The sequence below is a fragment of the Lygodium microphyllum genome, chromosome 9, assembly GCF_053477565.2.
Source record: "Lygodium microphyllum isolate KBCC chromosome 9, Lygodium_microphyllum_v1.1.10, whole genome shotgun sequence".
Classification (NCBI taxonomy): Eukaryota; Viridiplantae; Streptophyta; class Polypodiopsida; order Schizaeales; family Lygodiaceae; genus Lygodium; species Lygodium microphyllum.
In genome coordinates, this window is record NC_141143.1 from 115732208 (window position 1) to 115748276 (window position 16069).

The 16069-nt window shown below is 41.9% G+C and overlaps 1 protein-coding gene and 1 pseudogene across 2 annotated transcripts in view; one reads left to right on the forward strand and one right to left on the reverse strand.

The window, feature by feature from the left end:
* The window catches only part of LOC148031457 (1,4-alpha-glucan-branching enzyme 2-2, chloroplastic/amyloplastic-like), a 69105-nt gene extending 53600 nt beyond the window's left edge, over nt 1-15505 (reverse strand). For both annotated transcript variants that reach the window (XM_087684995.1, XM_087684994.1), the window contains exon 1: nt 14942-15505. In XM_087684995.1, coding sequence (XP_087541121.1) covers nt 14942-15104 — 163 coding nt within the window. In that variant the 5' untranslated portion in view covers nt 15105-15505. The remainder of the gene's footprint in view (nt 1-14941) is intronic.
* LOC148031458 (uncharacterized) lies at nt 924-14171 on the forward strand (annotated as a pseudogene).
* Nucleotides 15506-16069: the final 564 nt, after the last annotated feature.

Here is a 16069-nt window from a genome sequence, read left to right on the forward strand (position 1 = left end):
GGTAAGTTAACAAACACTCAGCTTCCCCCCCCCCCCCCCGCCCCGCACCCCTTCAAAAAGTTTACAGAATTAAAGAATAATTACATGTACAAAAGGCCATTTGGCCAGCATGCAAAAGCCATGTTCAACTTTCTGACCCGTTCACATTAGAGACCTCTTTTTGCAAAAAAATGCACATAAAACAATAATTTTTCCGTTTCTTTGCAATCCATTATTTTTGAAATGTACCAATTTCCAAAATAATAATATTGACCTTGTGAGCTTGTCTAATTAAAAGCATGTAGGACAAATAATTGATTGGATTTACTTAATTTGATTTTGTGTTGTGAGATCTTGTGCTTGAGATTTATCTTAGTGATGATTCCAAGTGCCTTTTAAAAGAATTTTCCCTTCTTTGCATTAAAAAAGGAAAAGAGGTATCAAACTTTTTCGTTTGTCTTTAGTCGGTGGTATATTGCTTACACATGTATAGAAGATAGGTTTCTGTATGCATATGGTATGACTACCAAATAAATGGCTGCAAACGACCTTCAAGGAAGAGACGACAGTAAAAGAAAATAGCCAACAGGAAGAAGTGACTAGCACAAATAAAAATACATTGGAATTTGATAGACCATAGAAGATAAAGAGCTGGAGAGGGAGAAAAGATGAGACAGACTTCACTTGTAGTCCTGCTGCAAACCACAATATTTTATACCACGAAAACTGCCAGGCTAATCTCAAACAGGTTGGCAGTCGGCTGCAAAAAACCCTCCGAGACACATCAGGGACCACATATTACACTTCCACGGGTGACAGGCTATAGGTGGGAGTCAGCTTGCAAGAAGGAGACATGCACAGACCACAGTAATCGCGGGTCGAGAGGAGTGGCAGTGTTATTCAGGGAGGAGCTACAACAGATGATCCAAGTAGTCCGTAGAGATGAGCAGGCCAGATACATGTGGGTGAGAATGCGTGGTGAGGAACGCACTTTGTATGTTGCCATATGCTATTTCCCCCTTATGGCATCCCGATACGCCCCACCCAAGGGGCAATCACCATATGTGGCTTTGGATGAGGATATTTGGGAGTTCTCGAAGGAGGGAGAGATTATCTTACTGGGAGACTTTAATGCCAGGACAATCTCCCATCAAGTGTCTTTCTTAAATGCATCTGAGAAGATGCTACAGGAGCAGGATGTGTCAGAGCTACAGCTGGAGAGAACATCTTAGGATATGGGGGAAGTCACTGAATATGGGAGATACCTTGTGGAGATGGGCACAGCACACAAGTTGGCCATTTTCAATGGCATGGCTAGATACCCCCTATCCGGCACCTTCACATGTTATCCTCACCGACACGGTGCCAGCACAGTAGACTATGTTCTTGCCCCACCGATGCTGATATCTCACATCCAAGACCTCTCAGTATCCCCATGCTTTCTCGGAGTTGTAGTGGATCATGCCTACCTATCATTCACCATTGACCTCCAATTCACTGATGCGCAAACCCATCATGCAGCTCACCGACACCCGAGATACCTCTTTGAAACCTCACTTAACATGTGGATTAATTTTTAATCGCATGGTTAAGTAAATGTTGCACATGTGAGGTGTAACTAGGGTTAGAGCAAATTTGCAAGCCCAGGACCCGAGGAAATCACGGGATGTCAAAGGCAAAAGTTGCTATAAGTTATGCCGCACAAGTACTTCGTAGTATCTGGTGCCAGTTGTTGGCCTAGATCATTCATTTGGCCATAAGTGTCAATTGGTGACACTAGAGAAGTGGCGTTTAATGGTATCTAACGCCAATCTAATGGTCAAAGATGATGCAGAGACACTAAGGGTTGAAAGTTGCCTAGCCAATTTAATCATTGGCCAGTCGGATTATTTTTTAGGGCAGCACTGAAATAATTATTAGATTAATTTTTTGTATTTAAAGACTGAAAATTAATATTTAATTATGGATAATGCTGAAAAACCATTTGGGAAGGCTGCCACTTGTCAAAAATTCCCATGCAAGACTAGAAAACGTCTTTTAGAGGTTGGAGAAAGGCATTTTTAGTGTATTCAGCCTGCAAAAGAGAGGGAGGAGATGTTGCTAGTCTAATTTGCAACCATTGGAGGACCTTCTGAGGCAACCAGAGGCAGGAGAAGACCAATCAACAGCAAGTGATCGCATCTACAAGCTGTTGAGACAGGGCAGCAACAGTAAATGACTGATTTTCTTCAATTCTTTGCATCTACAAGCTGTTGAGACAGGACAACAGCAATAATTGACAAATTTTCTTTAGTTCTCCGCAAAGAAAGTCTGAATTTTCTCTCTTCTCAGTATTCTCTCTCATTTCTTAGTCTTTCTGCAGCCTTGCTCCAAAGTTGTAGCATTGAGATCACCAGAGGCTGAGAAATTTCAAATTTCTTTGATGTAAACCCGAATGTGCCGCAAAAATTAGGATTTAGCAATAGCCTCGAGAAGCGTGCCAAAAATTGAAAGCTCCAAGACTTAGATTCAACAGGATTGAACCTGTTTTTAGCCTATTCAAGTGGAGGGACCAACAAATAATTGAATTTGGGGCATTTTCCATCTCAATCAAAGCGGGTGAAGGCCAATTTATTGCCCGAATCAAGGGGCAAATCAAATTAAGACTTGCTATTCATTTTGAACAGCAAGGGTAGTTGGAATACCGAAAGGGATTGGGAGAATCCCATTGTACATCGACTTCTTCTTCAATTAAGTTAAATAAATACCGAAAGGCGCGTCAGTTTTGGAGCCAAGAGGGTGTCCAATGTCCAAGATTATATGGTAAAGTGTACTTTTCAATTTTGTGAATTTGTTAATTGCTGTAAATAGTGCTTAATCAGGTTATTTACCACCCTATCCGAGAAAGAAGGCTGGTTACAGAGTCCCCAAACCTTATGAGATCCCACGAGCCAAGTACGATCTTATCCTTATGCATCAAGCTCGACAACTACTAAAAGGTAAACCTGTTTTATCCCCTTTAGAATCGGTGCACAAATCTACTAATTTTGCAGAATAAATGGACACTCCACGTGGGACTAGCCATTCCACTGCCAAAGAGCAAGTTGAGCTAGGCATCATCTGCCTAGCTGATAACCCCATCATCAATTCATGAACAAGGCATATTGGTGTGCACTACCACTTTACTAGAGAGCAGGTTGAGCTAGGCATCATCTGCCTAGAGCTTGTGCCTTTATCAAACAATTTTGCAAACATATTAACCAAGCCAGTCAATAGAGCGATCTTATAGTACCTTCAACCATGGATCACCTTCAGCCATGGATCAGCATATGTACTCCCTCCCCTTCTACTTCAGCTTGATGGGGAGAGGGAGTTCCTTCTAGCTTTGTTTCAAGAGCCAAAAAATATTATTGAAAGGCAATTTCAGGTGCGTAACACAATCCCCTATCTTGCTACCACCTATGTCCTACACCTAGGTTTCAATCATGAATACACACCAAACATGAGATACATCAATTCTCATTGGGATGGAAACTTGGATCCTTGGCACTCCCATGGTGGCTACATGATGGGACTGCCAACAAGGGCAATGGTACTTAGATTGTGGGTGTAAATTATCATACGAGCCTGATGAAGAAAATGGATCTTTCCTAGAAATGATGAGGATATATGGCCCCCATAGACAGCATCATAGAGAGCTAGCCTTGACAAAAGAAGCAACAGCAGTCTCCTGCTTCTTATTGGACCTGGGAATATCCTTCTGGCTCTTAAATCAGTCCTGAAAAGCAATTTTCATTTTTCACCCACACACAAACGAGTGCAGCAAATGACCACTATTGATGTAGAAATCTGATGAAGAGGGCTGAGGGCGGGAGCAGGCTGGATGTTGAAATCCAGTGGAGTCCGGGGCTGGGAAAACATTGAAATGCAGCAGTGTACTGCCTGGCAACAGAATCTAGAGGAGAAGACAGATGGACTGAAAATGCAGCCACTTGGATGAGCAGACGATGCAGGTGTGTAAACGCCCCAAACAACGTAGTATGCTTAACAATTATGATATTCGCTTGTTTTCGAGACTTAATATAAAAGAGAATGAACACTTAAAGCTGAAAGTGAAAATTACTCACAAAATTACAGCCATGAAAATGTAAAAGTAATGGAGACAAGATTGAGGGTTGAAGATGGGCAACCCCCCCCGAAGGAATGTATTTCTGCTCAACCCAAGTCCCTTAGGGAAGAGCTCAGTTACAATCAACTTGAGAGTGAGAAGAAGTAATTCTCACTCTCACAAGATCATGCAAAGATGTACAAACACACATGCATTATCTATTATGCAATGATAAGAACTGATTTCTTTACAATATGAGAGAAGAAAAAGGGAAATTCAGCCTTTCTCCATCGTTGATCAGCAGTACATGGATAGGGCTTACTTCTTGTAGCTAAAATGGAAGAAAGAGCTCGAGAAGGAGGTGATGTAATGAATTTACAGGCTTGTTGTCCTGTAAAACAACAGTGATAGAAGAGGGAATATGGAGGAATTTGATATTGGAGAAGTGGGGGATGATGATGGGGATGGATGGGGCCAGTTTCTGGCTATCTGTGGGTGCTGTACATGAGTTTAAAGCAAAGAAAAATGATGATGAATGAAGAAAAACGAGCTCTTATTTATAGGAGAGGGGAGAGCTAGTACAAAAGGGAAAAGTGGAGTAGCACAAGACAAGTGTCCAGCCACATGTCATGAGATGTGACAAGTGGTGGGACACTTGGAAACTTGTGTGACAAGTGTCTTGACACTTGTCTCTTCTCTATGGCCTTCCTTTTTGGGTTGAATACTGTCAAGAATAGAAACAACCAAATTTAGCAAGCACAGTCAGAGTACAGAACTTACTATTTTTAGAATGACATCCCTATTTTTTAGGACTAGCATTTTTAGGCTAATTCGAGGCTCCTAAATTTTAGGGACCTCCTAAAATTTAGGGACCCCCCCCCCAATATGGGTATCATATGAAAGCTTTTTCCGTGTACATCGCAAAAATGGTATCCGAATCTTCATGTGACTTTCCTATGCAAAGAAATGTGCATTTCAAGCTTTCAGCCCACACATGCACATTATACAAGCATTTCATGATTATGCCATCTTGTTGATTGTAACTGTCTATTCTAGTGGATCTAGCCCACACTTCAAGGCATCAATCCTTTCTGTGTGCGAGTCTAACCCTGATATGCGTGAGTTCTAGTCACAGGCGCCCAATCGGGTCATATAGGTGGAAGTGTGAACTATCTTTTCTCTAACCCACCGCGTGGGTCCACCATAACCTGTGACCACTCATCAGTGGCTAGCTCCAATGCACTTTTCTTTATATCTAATTAGTGCAAAGGAAATAAATTTAATAAATCATTATATAGACAAATTAATGAAAAAGGATACAAATTCTGTTTCTATAGAGTTGTGACAGCTCTCTGGCTTTTATTCAGCTGTCCTCAGCTGAAAAGCTTCTTGATATTGCTGTAGAATATTTGGGTAATCCTTCATGAATTTTTCATCTACCCACTGTGCATCTGTTGTGGGTAGATTTTTGAATTTTAGTAAGAATTTTCGTGTCACAAGGCCACTTCTCGTGGTTCGATCCTTGAGAAACAAAATCTTTTCAGGTTCCAAGAGTTGCTCTGTTTCTTCAACTTCTGGGGGATCTTCAGTAATGGGTTCCTTTGGTTCTGGTCCTATGTAAGGTTTTAGCAAACTTACATGAAAAGCATTGTGTATTTTCCAATGAGTAGGAAGCTCAAGTCGATAAGAAACTTCATTTATTTTCTCAATCACTTTGAAGGGTCCAAAGTATCTACTGGAGAGCTTTGGAAAAGATGAATTTTGACCAGAACCTTGTTTGAGCCTGCTTTTATCAAACTTTAGCAAGACATATTGGCATTTTTCAAAAGCCAAAGGTCTTCTTCGTTTATCTGCTTGCTTCTTTTGTCGCTCTTGGGCAACTTTGATAGTGGCTCGAACTTGATCCATTGCGGTTTTTAAATCTGAAGCTAACTCATCGGCAGCAAAAATCTTATCTTTAGTGCGAATAATTGGAGGAGGAATCACTTTACCCTGTACTATTTCATTTGGAGCTTTCCCTGTGGATGAGTGCACTGTATTATTGTAAGCAAACTCCAATAATGGAAGATATTTCTCCCATTGTGACTTATGTTCACTAACATAAGCTTTCAACATATCCAAAAGAGTGAGATTCATCACCTCTGTTTGGCCGTCAGTTTGAGGATGAAAAGCTGAGGAGAACTTTAAAGTGGTTCCCAAATTCTCAAATAAAGCACGCCAAAAGTTACTTGTGAATTTGGAGTCTCTATCTGAAATGATCTCAGAAGGCATACCATGTAATCTGAAGATATGTTGAATGAAAAGTCTTGCAGCTTGTGCGGATTTCAATGTTTTATGACATGGAATAAAATGTGATTGTTTGCTGAATCTATCAATTATGACCCAAATCATATCATGACCTTGAGGTGTTCTTGGAATACCTGAGATGAAATCCATTGTGATAGATTCCCATGGATCTTTGGGCATTGGAAGAGGTTGCAACAATCCTGGAATCTTCTGCCTATCATATTTGGATTTTTGGCATACCAGACAAGCCTCAATGAAGTTATGTGTATCTCTTCGTAACGTTGGCCAATAAAAGTAGCGCTCAATTGCACTTAGAGTGGCTGCCCTCCCTCTATGCCCTGCATAAGGGGGTTCATGACTTTCTTTAAGCACCTTTTGTCGAACAGGAAGAGTGACACAAAGGCGATTGTTCATGAGAAGGTAACCGTCTTTGATGGAATAATCTGGATGAGAATCTCCTTGTTGTAAATTTGACCAAATTGCTGCAAAATCAGTATCTTCATCATAAGTATTCTTCATCGTTTGAAAATCTTCATGATGAGCCACTGTAATAGTTGCAATGCGAGGCACTCTAGAAAGTGCATCAGCAACTACATTTTGTTTCCCTGGAGTGTACATAATTTGAAAATGAAACATAGACAAGAAATTTTCCCATCTTGCATGTTTCTCCTGCAAATGCTTTTGAGTCTTGAAATACTTCAAGCTTTGATGATCAGTTTTAATAAGGAATTCATTGCCTAAAAGATAATGTTTCCATATCTTTAAAGCATGAACCACTGCTAAGAGCTCCTTTTCATAAATGTCATACCTTTTCTCCACATCATTTAGACGGCGGCTTTCAAAGGCTACGGCATGGCCTTCTTGATTTAGCACTGCGCCAATACAATCACCGCAAGCATATGCTTCCACACAAATGGTTTTATCAGATCTGGAATGATAAGAACAGGTCCAGAAGTAAGAGCTGTTTTCAGCCTTGTGAAGGCTGCATTCTCTTTTTCCTTCCATTGGAAAGAGATCTTATTCTTTGTAAGGTCATGAAGTGGAGAAGCCATATGTGCAAAATGCTTGATGAAGCAGCGGTAATAAGAACATAAGCCAAGAAACGATCGCACCTCATGTACATCACGAAGATGAGGCCATTCTTGGATTATCCTGATCTTTTCAGGATCCATCTGAATCCCTTCAGAAGAGATGACATGCCCAAGGTAATTTATTTTATGCATGAAAAATTCACTCTTTTTACCATTTACCAAGAGTTGATTTTGTTGTAGTAATTGTAGAACAATTTCCAAGTGTTGATGATGCTCCTCTTCATTCTTGCTAAAGACAAGAATATCATCAAAGAAAGCACCGACATATTGTCGATGCTCTCTAAAGATGCGCTCCATCATTCGATTAAAGGTGGCTGGTGCATTGGTTAATCCTAATTTGATGATAACCACTCTTTAGATCAATGCGGCTGAAAACCTTTGAGCATCCTAGACGATCCAAAATGTCGTCAATTCTGGGAATAGGAAACCGATTCTTCACAGTGATTTTGTTGAGGGCTCGATAATCAATGCACATCCTGAATGTGCCATCTTTCTTTTGAACAAGAAGAACCGGTGAACAAAATGGTGAGCTACTTGGCCTAATTAGCCCACGGTTGAGTAGGTCTTCAACTTGCTTTCTGATTTCTTCTTGTTGAGGACGGCTCACACGGTATGGTGCTATATTAGGAGGAGAACATAGGTATGGTGTCTCCAGAAACTCCAGCTTGGATCTCGTACTTCTTGCCTTTTTTGGTGAGTTCTACCTTCTTTTTCTGAGAGAAGATGGTTGAATCTACTCTATGATTCCAGGGCATGCCAAGAATCACATCGCAACCATCAAGGTCTCCGATACAGAAGGTATCTTCGTCACTGTAGCCTTGAATTTGAAACTTGAGCTTGCCAATGTAGGGTATCACAGTCTTCACTGTGTCACCTTCATCAGCATTTAAAGCTTGGCGAACTTCTACCAGAGTGTCCATCTCTTCGTTCTTTAATCCAAGCTCTTTAGCTAATTGCAAGGAAATGATATTTTCATTCGCCCCAAGATCTATCAAAAATAGTGCTTGCTTACCTTGCAACTGTCCCCAAGCTTTTAATAATTTGTGCATCTCTGGAGTGTGAGTTGTGTTTGCAACTACATCACTGATAGCATTGATTTTCACTGGCGACTTAGGCTTGTTGTCAGAAACCTTGCTTTGTCCCTTGTTTGGACATTGCTTCGCTATGTGGCCTGTTTGTCTACATTTAAAGCACTTCCCTTCTTTCATGAAGCGTTGCTTTTCTTCTTCGGAAAGCTGCTTTGCTTGTGGGTATAGATTGGAGCGAAATTAAGGAGCATTAGGAGGTGCATAGGGCTTCATCTTCTTTTGATTTGATGGCTGCTTTTGCCACTGTTTTTGTCCTTCATTTGGGGCTGAATACTCCTCGTCATCAGCTACTCTCTTCTTATCATTCTTTTGGAATGATTTGTTGCGATTGTGCTCCATTTCCCATGTCTCAGCATGGTCAATGAGTTCCCTGAGACTAGAACAATGATAATGATTAAGAGCAGTACGAAGTTTAAAATGCAAACCTCCTTGAAACTTCCTAAGCTTTTCCGAACTGCTGATCTTCTTGAAATGTTGGACCTTCAAAAGTAGCTCCCAAAATCTCTTGGTATAGTCACCAAGTGACTCATTTTTTCTTTGCCAAAGCCGATCCCATTCCATTTTTACATCTCTTTTGAAATGAACAGGAAGAAATTGGCTTTGTATCAGGCGAACAAAGGACCGCCATGATTTTGGGGCAGCATGATCATATTCCAACCCCGTCCACCAAGTATGGGCTAAGTCGGTTAAATGTAAAGCTGCAAACTTAATCTTTTCTTTTTCTTTATACTTGTCACGACCATACAAAATTTGAAATTGACGAATAAACTTCAAAAGAAGATCAGGATTTCGGGAACCATCATACATACTGAACTTGATCTTCTTTTCAAGTTGAGATAGTGACTTAGTCTTCTTCTTCTTCTTATGCCTTCGTCCATGCTCGGATCTTGAGGTTGAAGATGATGAAGTGCTTGATGGGGATGGAGATGGAGACGAGGGTGAAGAATGTCGACGCCTTTGACGATGATGAGGTCTTCCACGAGAAGGGTGTGACTCTTCATTACTAGAAGAGGATCCATCAGAATAGGCGCCAGATGACTTTGAAGAAGAGGATGAGCTTCGACGCGATCTCTTTCTTTGTCTTGAAGTAGAATGGGACTGCCTCTTAGAAGTAGTTGGACTTCTTGATCGGCTCCTTTCATTGGTATGGCTTTGTCTTCTTGAAGTAGATGGGCTTCTTTCCTTGAATTCTTTGGGATTCTCAACTTTTTCTAGTTTGAGAAGTTGCTCACGAATTTGCTGATTCTCCTCTCTAAGACTTTGAATGGCTTGAAGGATAGCACTCGATTGATCCATTGAGACTAAAGAAAAAAAATATGCTCAAGCACTCAATGCAAGGGCTAAAACAAACAAACTTATAATTGTAAGCACTACCAGTGTTGGGGGTGAGGACCGAGCCAAAGCTCTGATACCACTGTAAACGCCCCAAACAACGTAGTATGCTTAACAATTATGATATTCGCTTGTTTTCGAGACTTAATATAAAAGAGAATGAACACTTAAAGCTGAAAGTGAAAATTACTCACAAAATTACAGCCATGAAAATGTAAAAGTAATGGAGACAAGATTGAGGGTTGAAGATGGGCAACCCCCCCCGAAGGAATGTATTTCTGCTCAACCCAAGTCCCTTAGGGAAGAGCTCAGTTACAATCAACCTGAGAGTGAGAAGAAGTAATTCTCACTCTCACAAGATCATGCAAAGATGTACAAACACACATGCATTATCTATTATGCAATGATAAGAACTGATTTCTTTACAATATGAGAGAAGAAAAAGGGAAATTCAGCCTTTCTCCATCGTTGATCAGCAGTACATGGATAGGGCTTACTTCTTGTAGCTAAAATGGAAGAAAGAGCTCGAGAAGGAGGTGATGTAATGAATTTACAGGCTTGTTGTCCTGTAAAACAACAGTGATAGAAGAGGGAATATGGAGGAATTTGATATTGGAGAAGTGGGGGATGATGATGGGGATGGATGGGGCCAGTTTCTGGCTATCTGTGGGTGCTGTACATGAGTTTAAAGCAAAGAAAAATGATGATGAATGAAGAAAAACGAGCTCTTATTTATAGGAGAGGGGAGAGCTAGTACAAAAGGGGAAAGTGGAGTAGCACAAGACAAGTGTCCAGCCACATGTCATGAGATGTGACAAGTGGTGGGACACTTGGAAACTTGTGTGACAAGTGTCTTGACACTTGTCTCTTCTCTATGGCCTTCCTTTTTGGGTTGAATACTGTCAAGAATAGAAACAACCAAATTTAGCAAGCACAGTCAGAGTACAGAACTTACTATTTTTAGAATGACATCCCTATTTTTTAGGACTAGCATTTTTAGGCTAATTCGAGGCTCCTAAATTTTAGGGACCTCCTAAAATTTAGGGACCCCCCCCCCAATATGGGTGTCATATGAAAGCTTTTTCCGTGTACATCGCAAAAATGGTATCCGAATCTTCATGTGACTTTCCTATGCAAAGAAATGTGCATTTCAAGCTTTCAGCCCACACATGCACATTATACAAGCATTTCATGATCATGCCATCTTGTTGATTGTAACTGTCTATTCTGGTGGATCTAGCCCACACTTCAAGGCATCAATCCTTTCTGTGTGCGAGTCTAACCCTGATATGCGTGAGTTCTAGTCACAGGCGCCCAATCGGGTCATATAGGTGGAAGTGTGAACTATCTTTTCTCTAACCCACCGCGTGGGTCCACCATAACCTGTGACCACTCATCAGTGGCTAGCTCCAATGCACTTTTCTTTATATCTAATTAGTGCAAAGGAAATAAATTTAATAAATCATTATATAGACAAATTAATGAAAAAGGATACAAATTCTGTTTCTATAGAGTTGTGACAAGGTGACAGCTCCAAAAGAGGTAGCAGCTGATTGGCAGCAGCCTGAACACCGAATTTCATGAAAGAGGCATGTGCCAATTCCAGATAGAACTCAAACCACATGCCCTACTGGCAAGCATGTGCAAGAGAATAGCATCTTCTTTGGCATTTCAGAGAGAGATTCACAGAACTAAAAGATGAATGAAGATAGAGTACATTGCCAATCTCAATACAGTTATTTTGTTCTTTTTCATATTTTGTAGAGCCAGCTAGGCTAGGTGGTATCTCCAAGACTAAGATCCTTTGTCAATATGATAATGACTTCTCTACGTGCATTCTTTAAAATATGATAACTTTCAAATGTTTTCTACAATATGCTTTCTATGATTAATAATAATTTAAAATGTCTCACTTGAGTAGTTTCTCAAGGGCATAAACCCCTGCACTTCTAATATAGCAAGCCAAAGTGAAAGAAGACATTTCGCAACAATACAAGTGTGATGTTTGGAAGTTGTCATTCCCATGTGAGAAACATTATTTGTTTTGACAAGCAGTGCCCCAATAAACACAATCAACCTAGCTACCAAGAATGAAGGATTTATGGAGTTGGGTCCTCCATGTGTGCAAGGTGTTAGCCCAATGGTGGGACTATCGACCTATTATAACCACTTTGCAAAAATAAGAGCTAGGACACACCTAAGTCATTGACTTGTGTGTGTGAGTTCTTGCAAATGTCATTTCGTGTGTGTGTTTTCTGGCTAAAGCCAATTCAACTTCCACATGCAAGTTAATGACTTGCATACCCCACTTTTGACCAAGGAGAGAGAATGCATGGAAAAGAGAATGTCTCGTACAAGAAAGATAAGTTGTACCAAGCCAAGAAAGAGAATTGATGACAATTCATGCGATGCCATCTATATAAACTTTAGCTAGTTAACAAAGTACCTCCATTTTTGAAGGTACTCGAATAACTCCTACCAATTATAACATTCACATCAACAAAGTCCAAAACACAAATCCACGTGGCTGATAACTTCATTATGCAAACTTCAGCAAATAGAATTCAATGGGGCGTGGCCTGAAGCTAAAGCATGTATCCAACTACTAGGAATCAAGGACTTGTAAAGTCCTAGGTCCATGTGGGCCAATTGTTAGTCTGTCGGTGGGACCATTGGCCTCTTAGTGCCATGCCCCACTTGACTTGAGTGGGGATGACAAGCATAGTGAGGCTTCACGGTCACACCACAGCTGTCTTCACGTCGTGTAATCGAGGACACTCAGGAGAGAGAATGAAAAGACGCATTGCCGAAGAAGAGAGAATTTGACCGATCATTGCCAAATCCAATCATTTGGAGTCGCGTACATCGATCGGGCAATGTCGCATGAAAGGAGTAGACTAGTAGGCCCAAAGACTTTGTGAAGTTCCCCGCATTCATTTTCCTGGCGCTTCATGGACTCGCCAATAACTAAAGCATGTATGATGTGACAGATGACAACCGCAGCATGTGACCAATGGCTGTGTCAGACATCGCCAAAGAGTAAGTCCAGATCATCGCCTCAAGGAATGATAACATGATGACAAGCCCTCAGGATTCAAACCCACGTTTAGTTGAACTACATTTGTTTAATTACTGGCCTCTGCGAGTGTTAAAGACATTGCTTTATTACTCAATCGAACCTGACCCAAAATGATCGATCGATCAATCAGTCAATACTTTCTACCGTTCATCTCTTTGCAATCGTCAATGACAAACCAGCAATAGGTTCATTAGAGCTCACTTATTTGTAATGACGCCGCGTCTCGATGTCAGGAGCCTCCTTTGCCTGCAAAAATGGTTTGCTTCTGTCCATGGAGAGAGAGACAGAGAGAGAGAGAGAGAGAGAGATGATGATGATTCCTCACCATTCTGGAAGAAGGTACTATGGACGCACACCAGGCCCTTCAGTCACAGCCAAACATCGTGCACATGGAATTCACCCACCCTGATCAATTTGCTAATCCGCTCCATAAATATTCTGCGTAAGGAGATAAACAACCTTTGGTACCTGCTAATAGCCTCTACGGACCCCTCCCGCCCGAGCTCCTGCCCATGGTCTATGACCTGCTAATAGCCTCTTTGCACCCCTTCCCAACCGAGCTCCCGCCCATAGTCTATGTTGATGCACCTGGTCAAGGATCGGTGCCTAGGGTCATCTTGATTCAGAATGTTCTACAAAAGGGAACTTATTGTGCATTCCCATACCCATTCCATTATCTCACCAGTGCCAGCTCTACATTATCATCATCATCATCATCATCTTTCCTCTCCATTGGCAGCCGCCTATCCAGCCAGCTGCTACCAATCTCTCATCAGGATGCTGCCCTGCTGAACACGCAGCTGCATGTGCTAAGTCTCATGGCTGAAGCGGTTCCAAGGAACACCTTGAACTAATTACTGTCGATATTGGATCATGGCTCTACCAAGATGAAAGAATTCTACGAGGGAATTTCATTTTGCCATTGATCCCAATCAACTATATCAACTACAGTAGCATTGCACAAACACTAGTATGTTACTTTGAGGCTTACATAGGCTCTCATCATCAGCAACCTTGAGGGTGTTTCTCTCCTTAGCTTGGCTTCCCTTAGTATCATTTTTGGGCCTCAGAAAGAGCGTTCACAAAGGCTAGATCAGGCCACAAATAATGATTCTCATTCAGGTGGGCCACCAGACTCCATAAAGGGGGAAGGGGCGAATCCAAAACATGGCCATCTACTGGGTGAAACACAGCCATCGCTGCTGTTCATGGTGCTGCTGAGACATTGAATCCCTCATCATCAGCACCCAATTGCAAATTTCTCCCTACAGTCAGGTACCACTACCTTGAGTGCTTGTTCATAGCTCACAATTGGAACCCATGTGATGTGATGATTCACTCCAACCCTGTTGTTTGTGGCATCATCTGACTCTACCTTGGACAGCACACAGCCTGGCCACCTCTTCAGGCATCCCTTACTGCTATGTGCCGTCTTGTTCAAGCCTTCACCCTTGTTCTGGTTTCTACAGTTGTCAGCTCCTTCACTACCACTCCGTGTACTACATTGTATTCTTGGGTAGTAAAGAGGCAATATATTCTTGGGCCGTGCTGTTTGGGCATATAGAATGCTGGTCACACGAGATGCTAGGAAGGATTAGATCCTTGGATAAAGATTATACCGATAGATATAAAATTATGATGATCCACATGTAAGGGACTAAGGATAAGCAGTTTGTTTATACTTGAGGCCATGCTGGTTGAGCATAGATTGCTGGCTAAGTAAACATGAGATGCTGGGGAGGATCAGATCCTCGGATAAAGATTATACTATCAGGTAACGAATTATGATGTTGCACAGGTAAGGCACTAAGGAAAAACAGTTTGTTTATACTTGAGGCCATGCTGCTTGGTCATAGATTGTTGGTTAAATAAAGAAGATCATTAAACGGTAATTAGAAGTGATGTTTGATGTTAGGCTGACATAGGCATATATTGCTGGTTAAATGAAGAATGAGATCACTGAACAGAAATTAGATGCTATGTTTGAGTTTACACTTACACATGGTATGATGATCGGGGGCAGCTGAGCGTAGAGGCTTATCCGACTTTCGAAAGGCGGCGGCTATAGGGCCCCCAACATGGGGAGAGGTACTGGAATTGTGTGTCAGAGACGAGGATGGGATGCAGACGGAAGAGGAGGCCTTCGGAAAAGCCCAAGCCATGGCCACCTGCTACCAAACCCACTCGTATCTTCAATGAAACCGGAACAGGGTATGGCGACCCACTTCAAATGCCGCCCCGGAATGACGCTCCACTTGGCGCCCACGTCGTCTTCTCCTGCAGGATTGCCAAAGGCTCTCTCTCAAGAAACCAGGCTATTCCCGCTATCGGAGGCAGAGCAGCCCATCAAAAGACGCGGCAGGAGGCAAGAGGGGCAAATGCAGCAATCAGGGTGAGGCGAGAGAGGGGGGGGGTGGGAAGGGAAAGAGAGGGAGCAGGGGAGTCCAAAATCTGTGTCTGTGAGATATTTTATGAGGGAGCGGTGACGACGATATACTAGAGAGAGACGCACAGAGAGAGAGAGAGAGGGGCTCATATGCACGAGTTGCCACTTGCCTCTCGCTCTCTCCCAAGGCTCACACGATCGCTGTGTGTGTGTGTCTTGGAGCCCACCAGCAGATAATCGAAGCTCTACCAGCCCTACACGTGGAACACTCGCAGCAAAAAGCAGCTTCACCCCTAACCAAAAGTACCACTGATTAAGGAGCTGTTCAGTGCGACGAATTGCCTTTTAAAAACGCAAATCAAATTTAAAGGCAGGAGATTTGAACCTTTGGAGTAAGGGAGGCAACAAGGGGGAAAACCCAATGGGTTGGGAGGCTTCTAGGACTTCAAAGGTTCAAATTCCACAATTGGGCGCCTCACCTTCGAGTCAAAAGATGCGTGTTACTACCCTACTTCCTCCCCACATGGGAAGTTATAGCATACCTTTATCTCTTTGGGGTTGAAGAATTTTCTCTAAGGTAATTATTTTTCCAACACCCTTGAGAAATAGCAAAATGTCTCGTGACATGTCTCAAACCCTCATGCATTACGTGACATGTCTCAAACCCTCATGCATTACATATCGATACATTTCCAATATTTTCTACATAAGCAACACATTATTGTTATTTTGGTATTTATT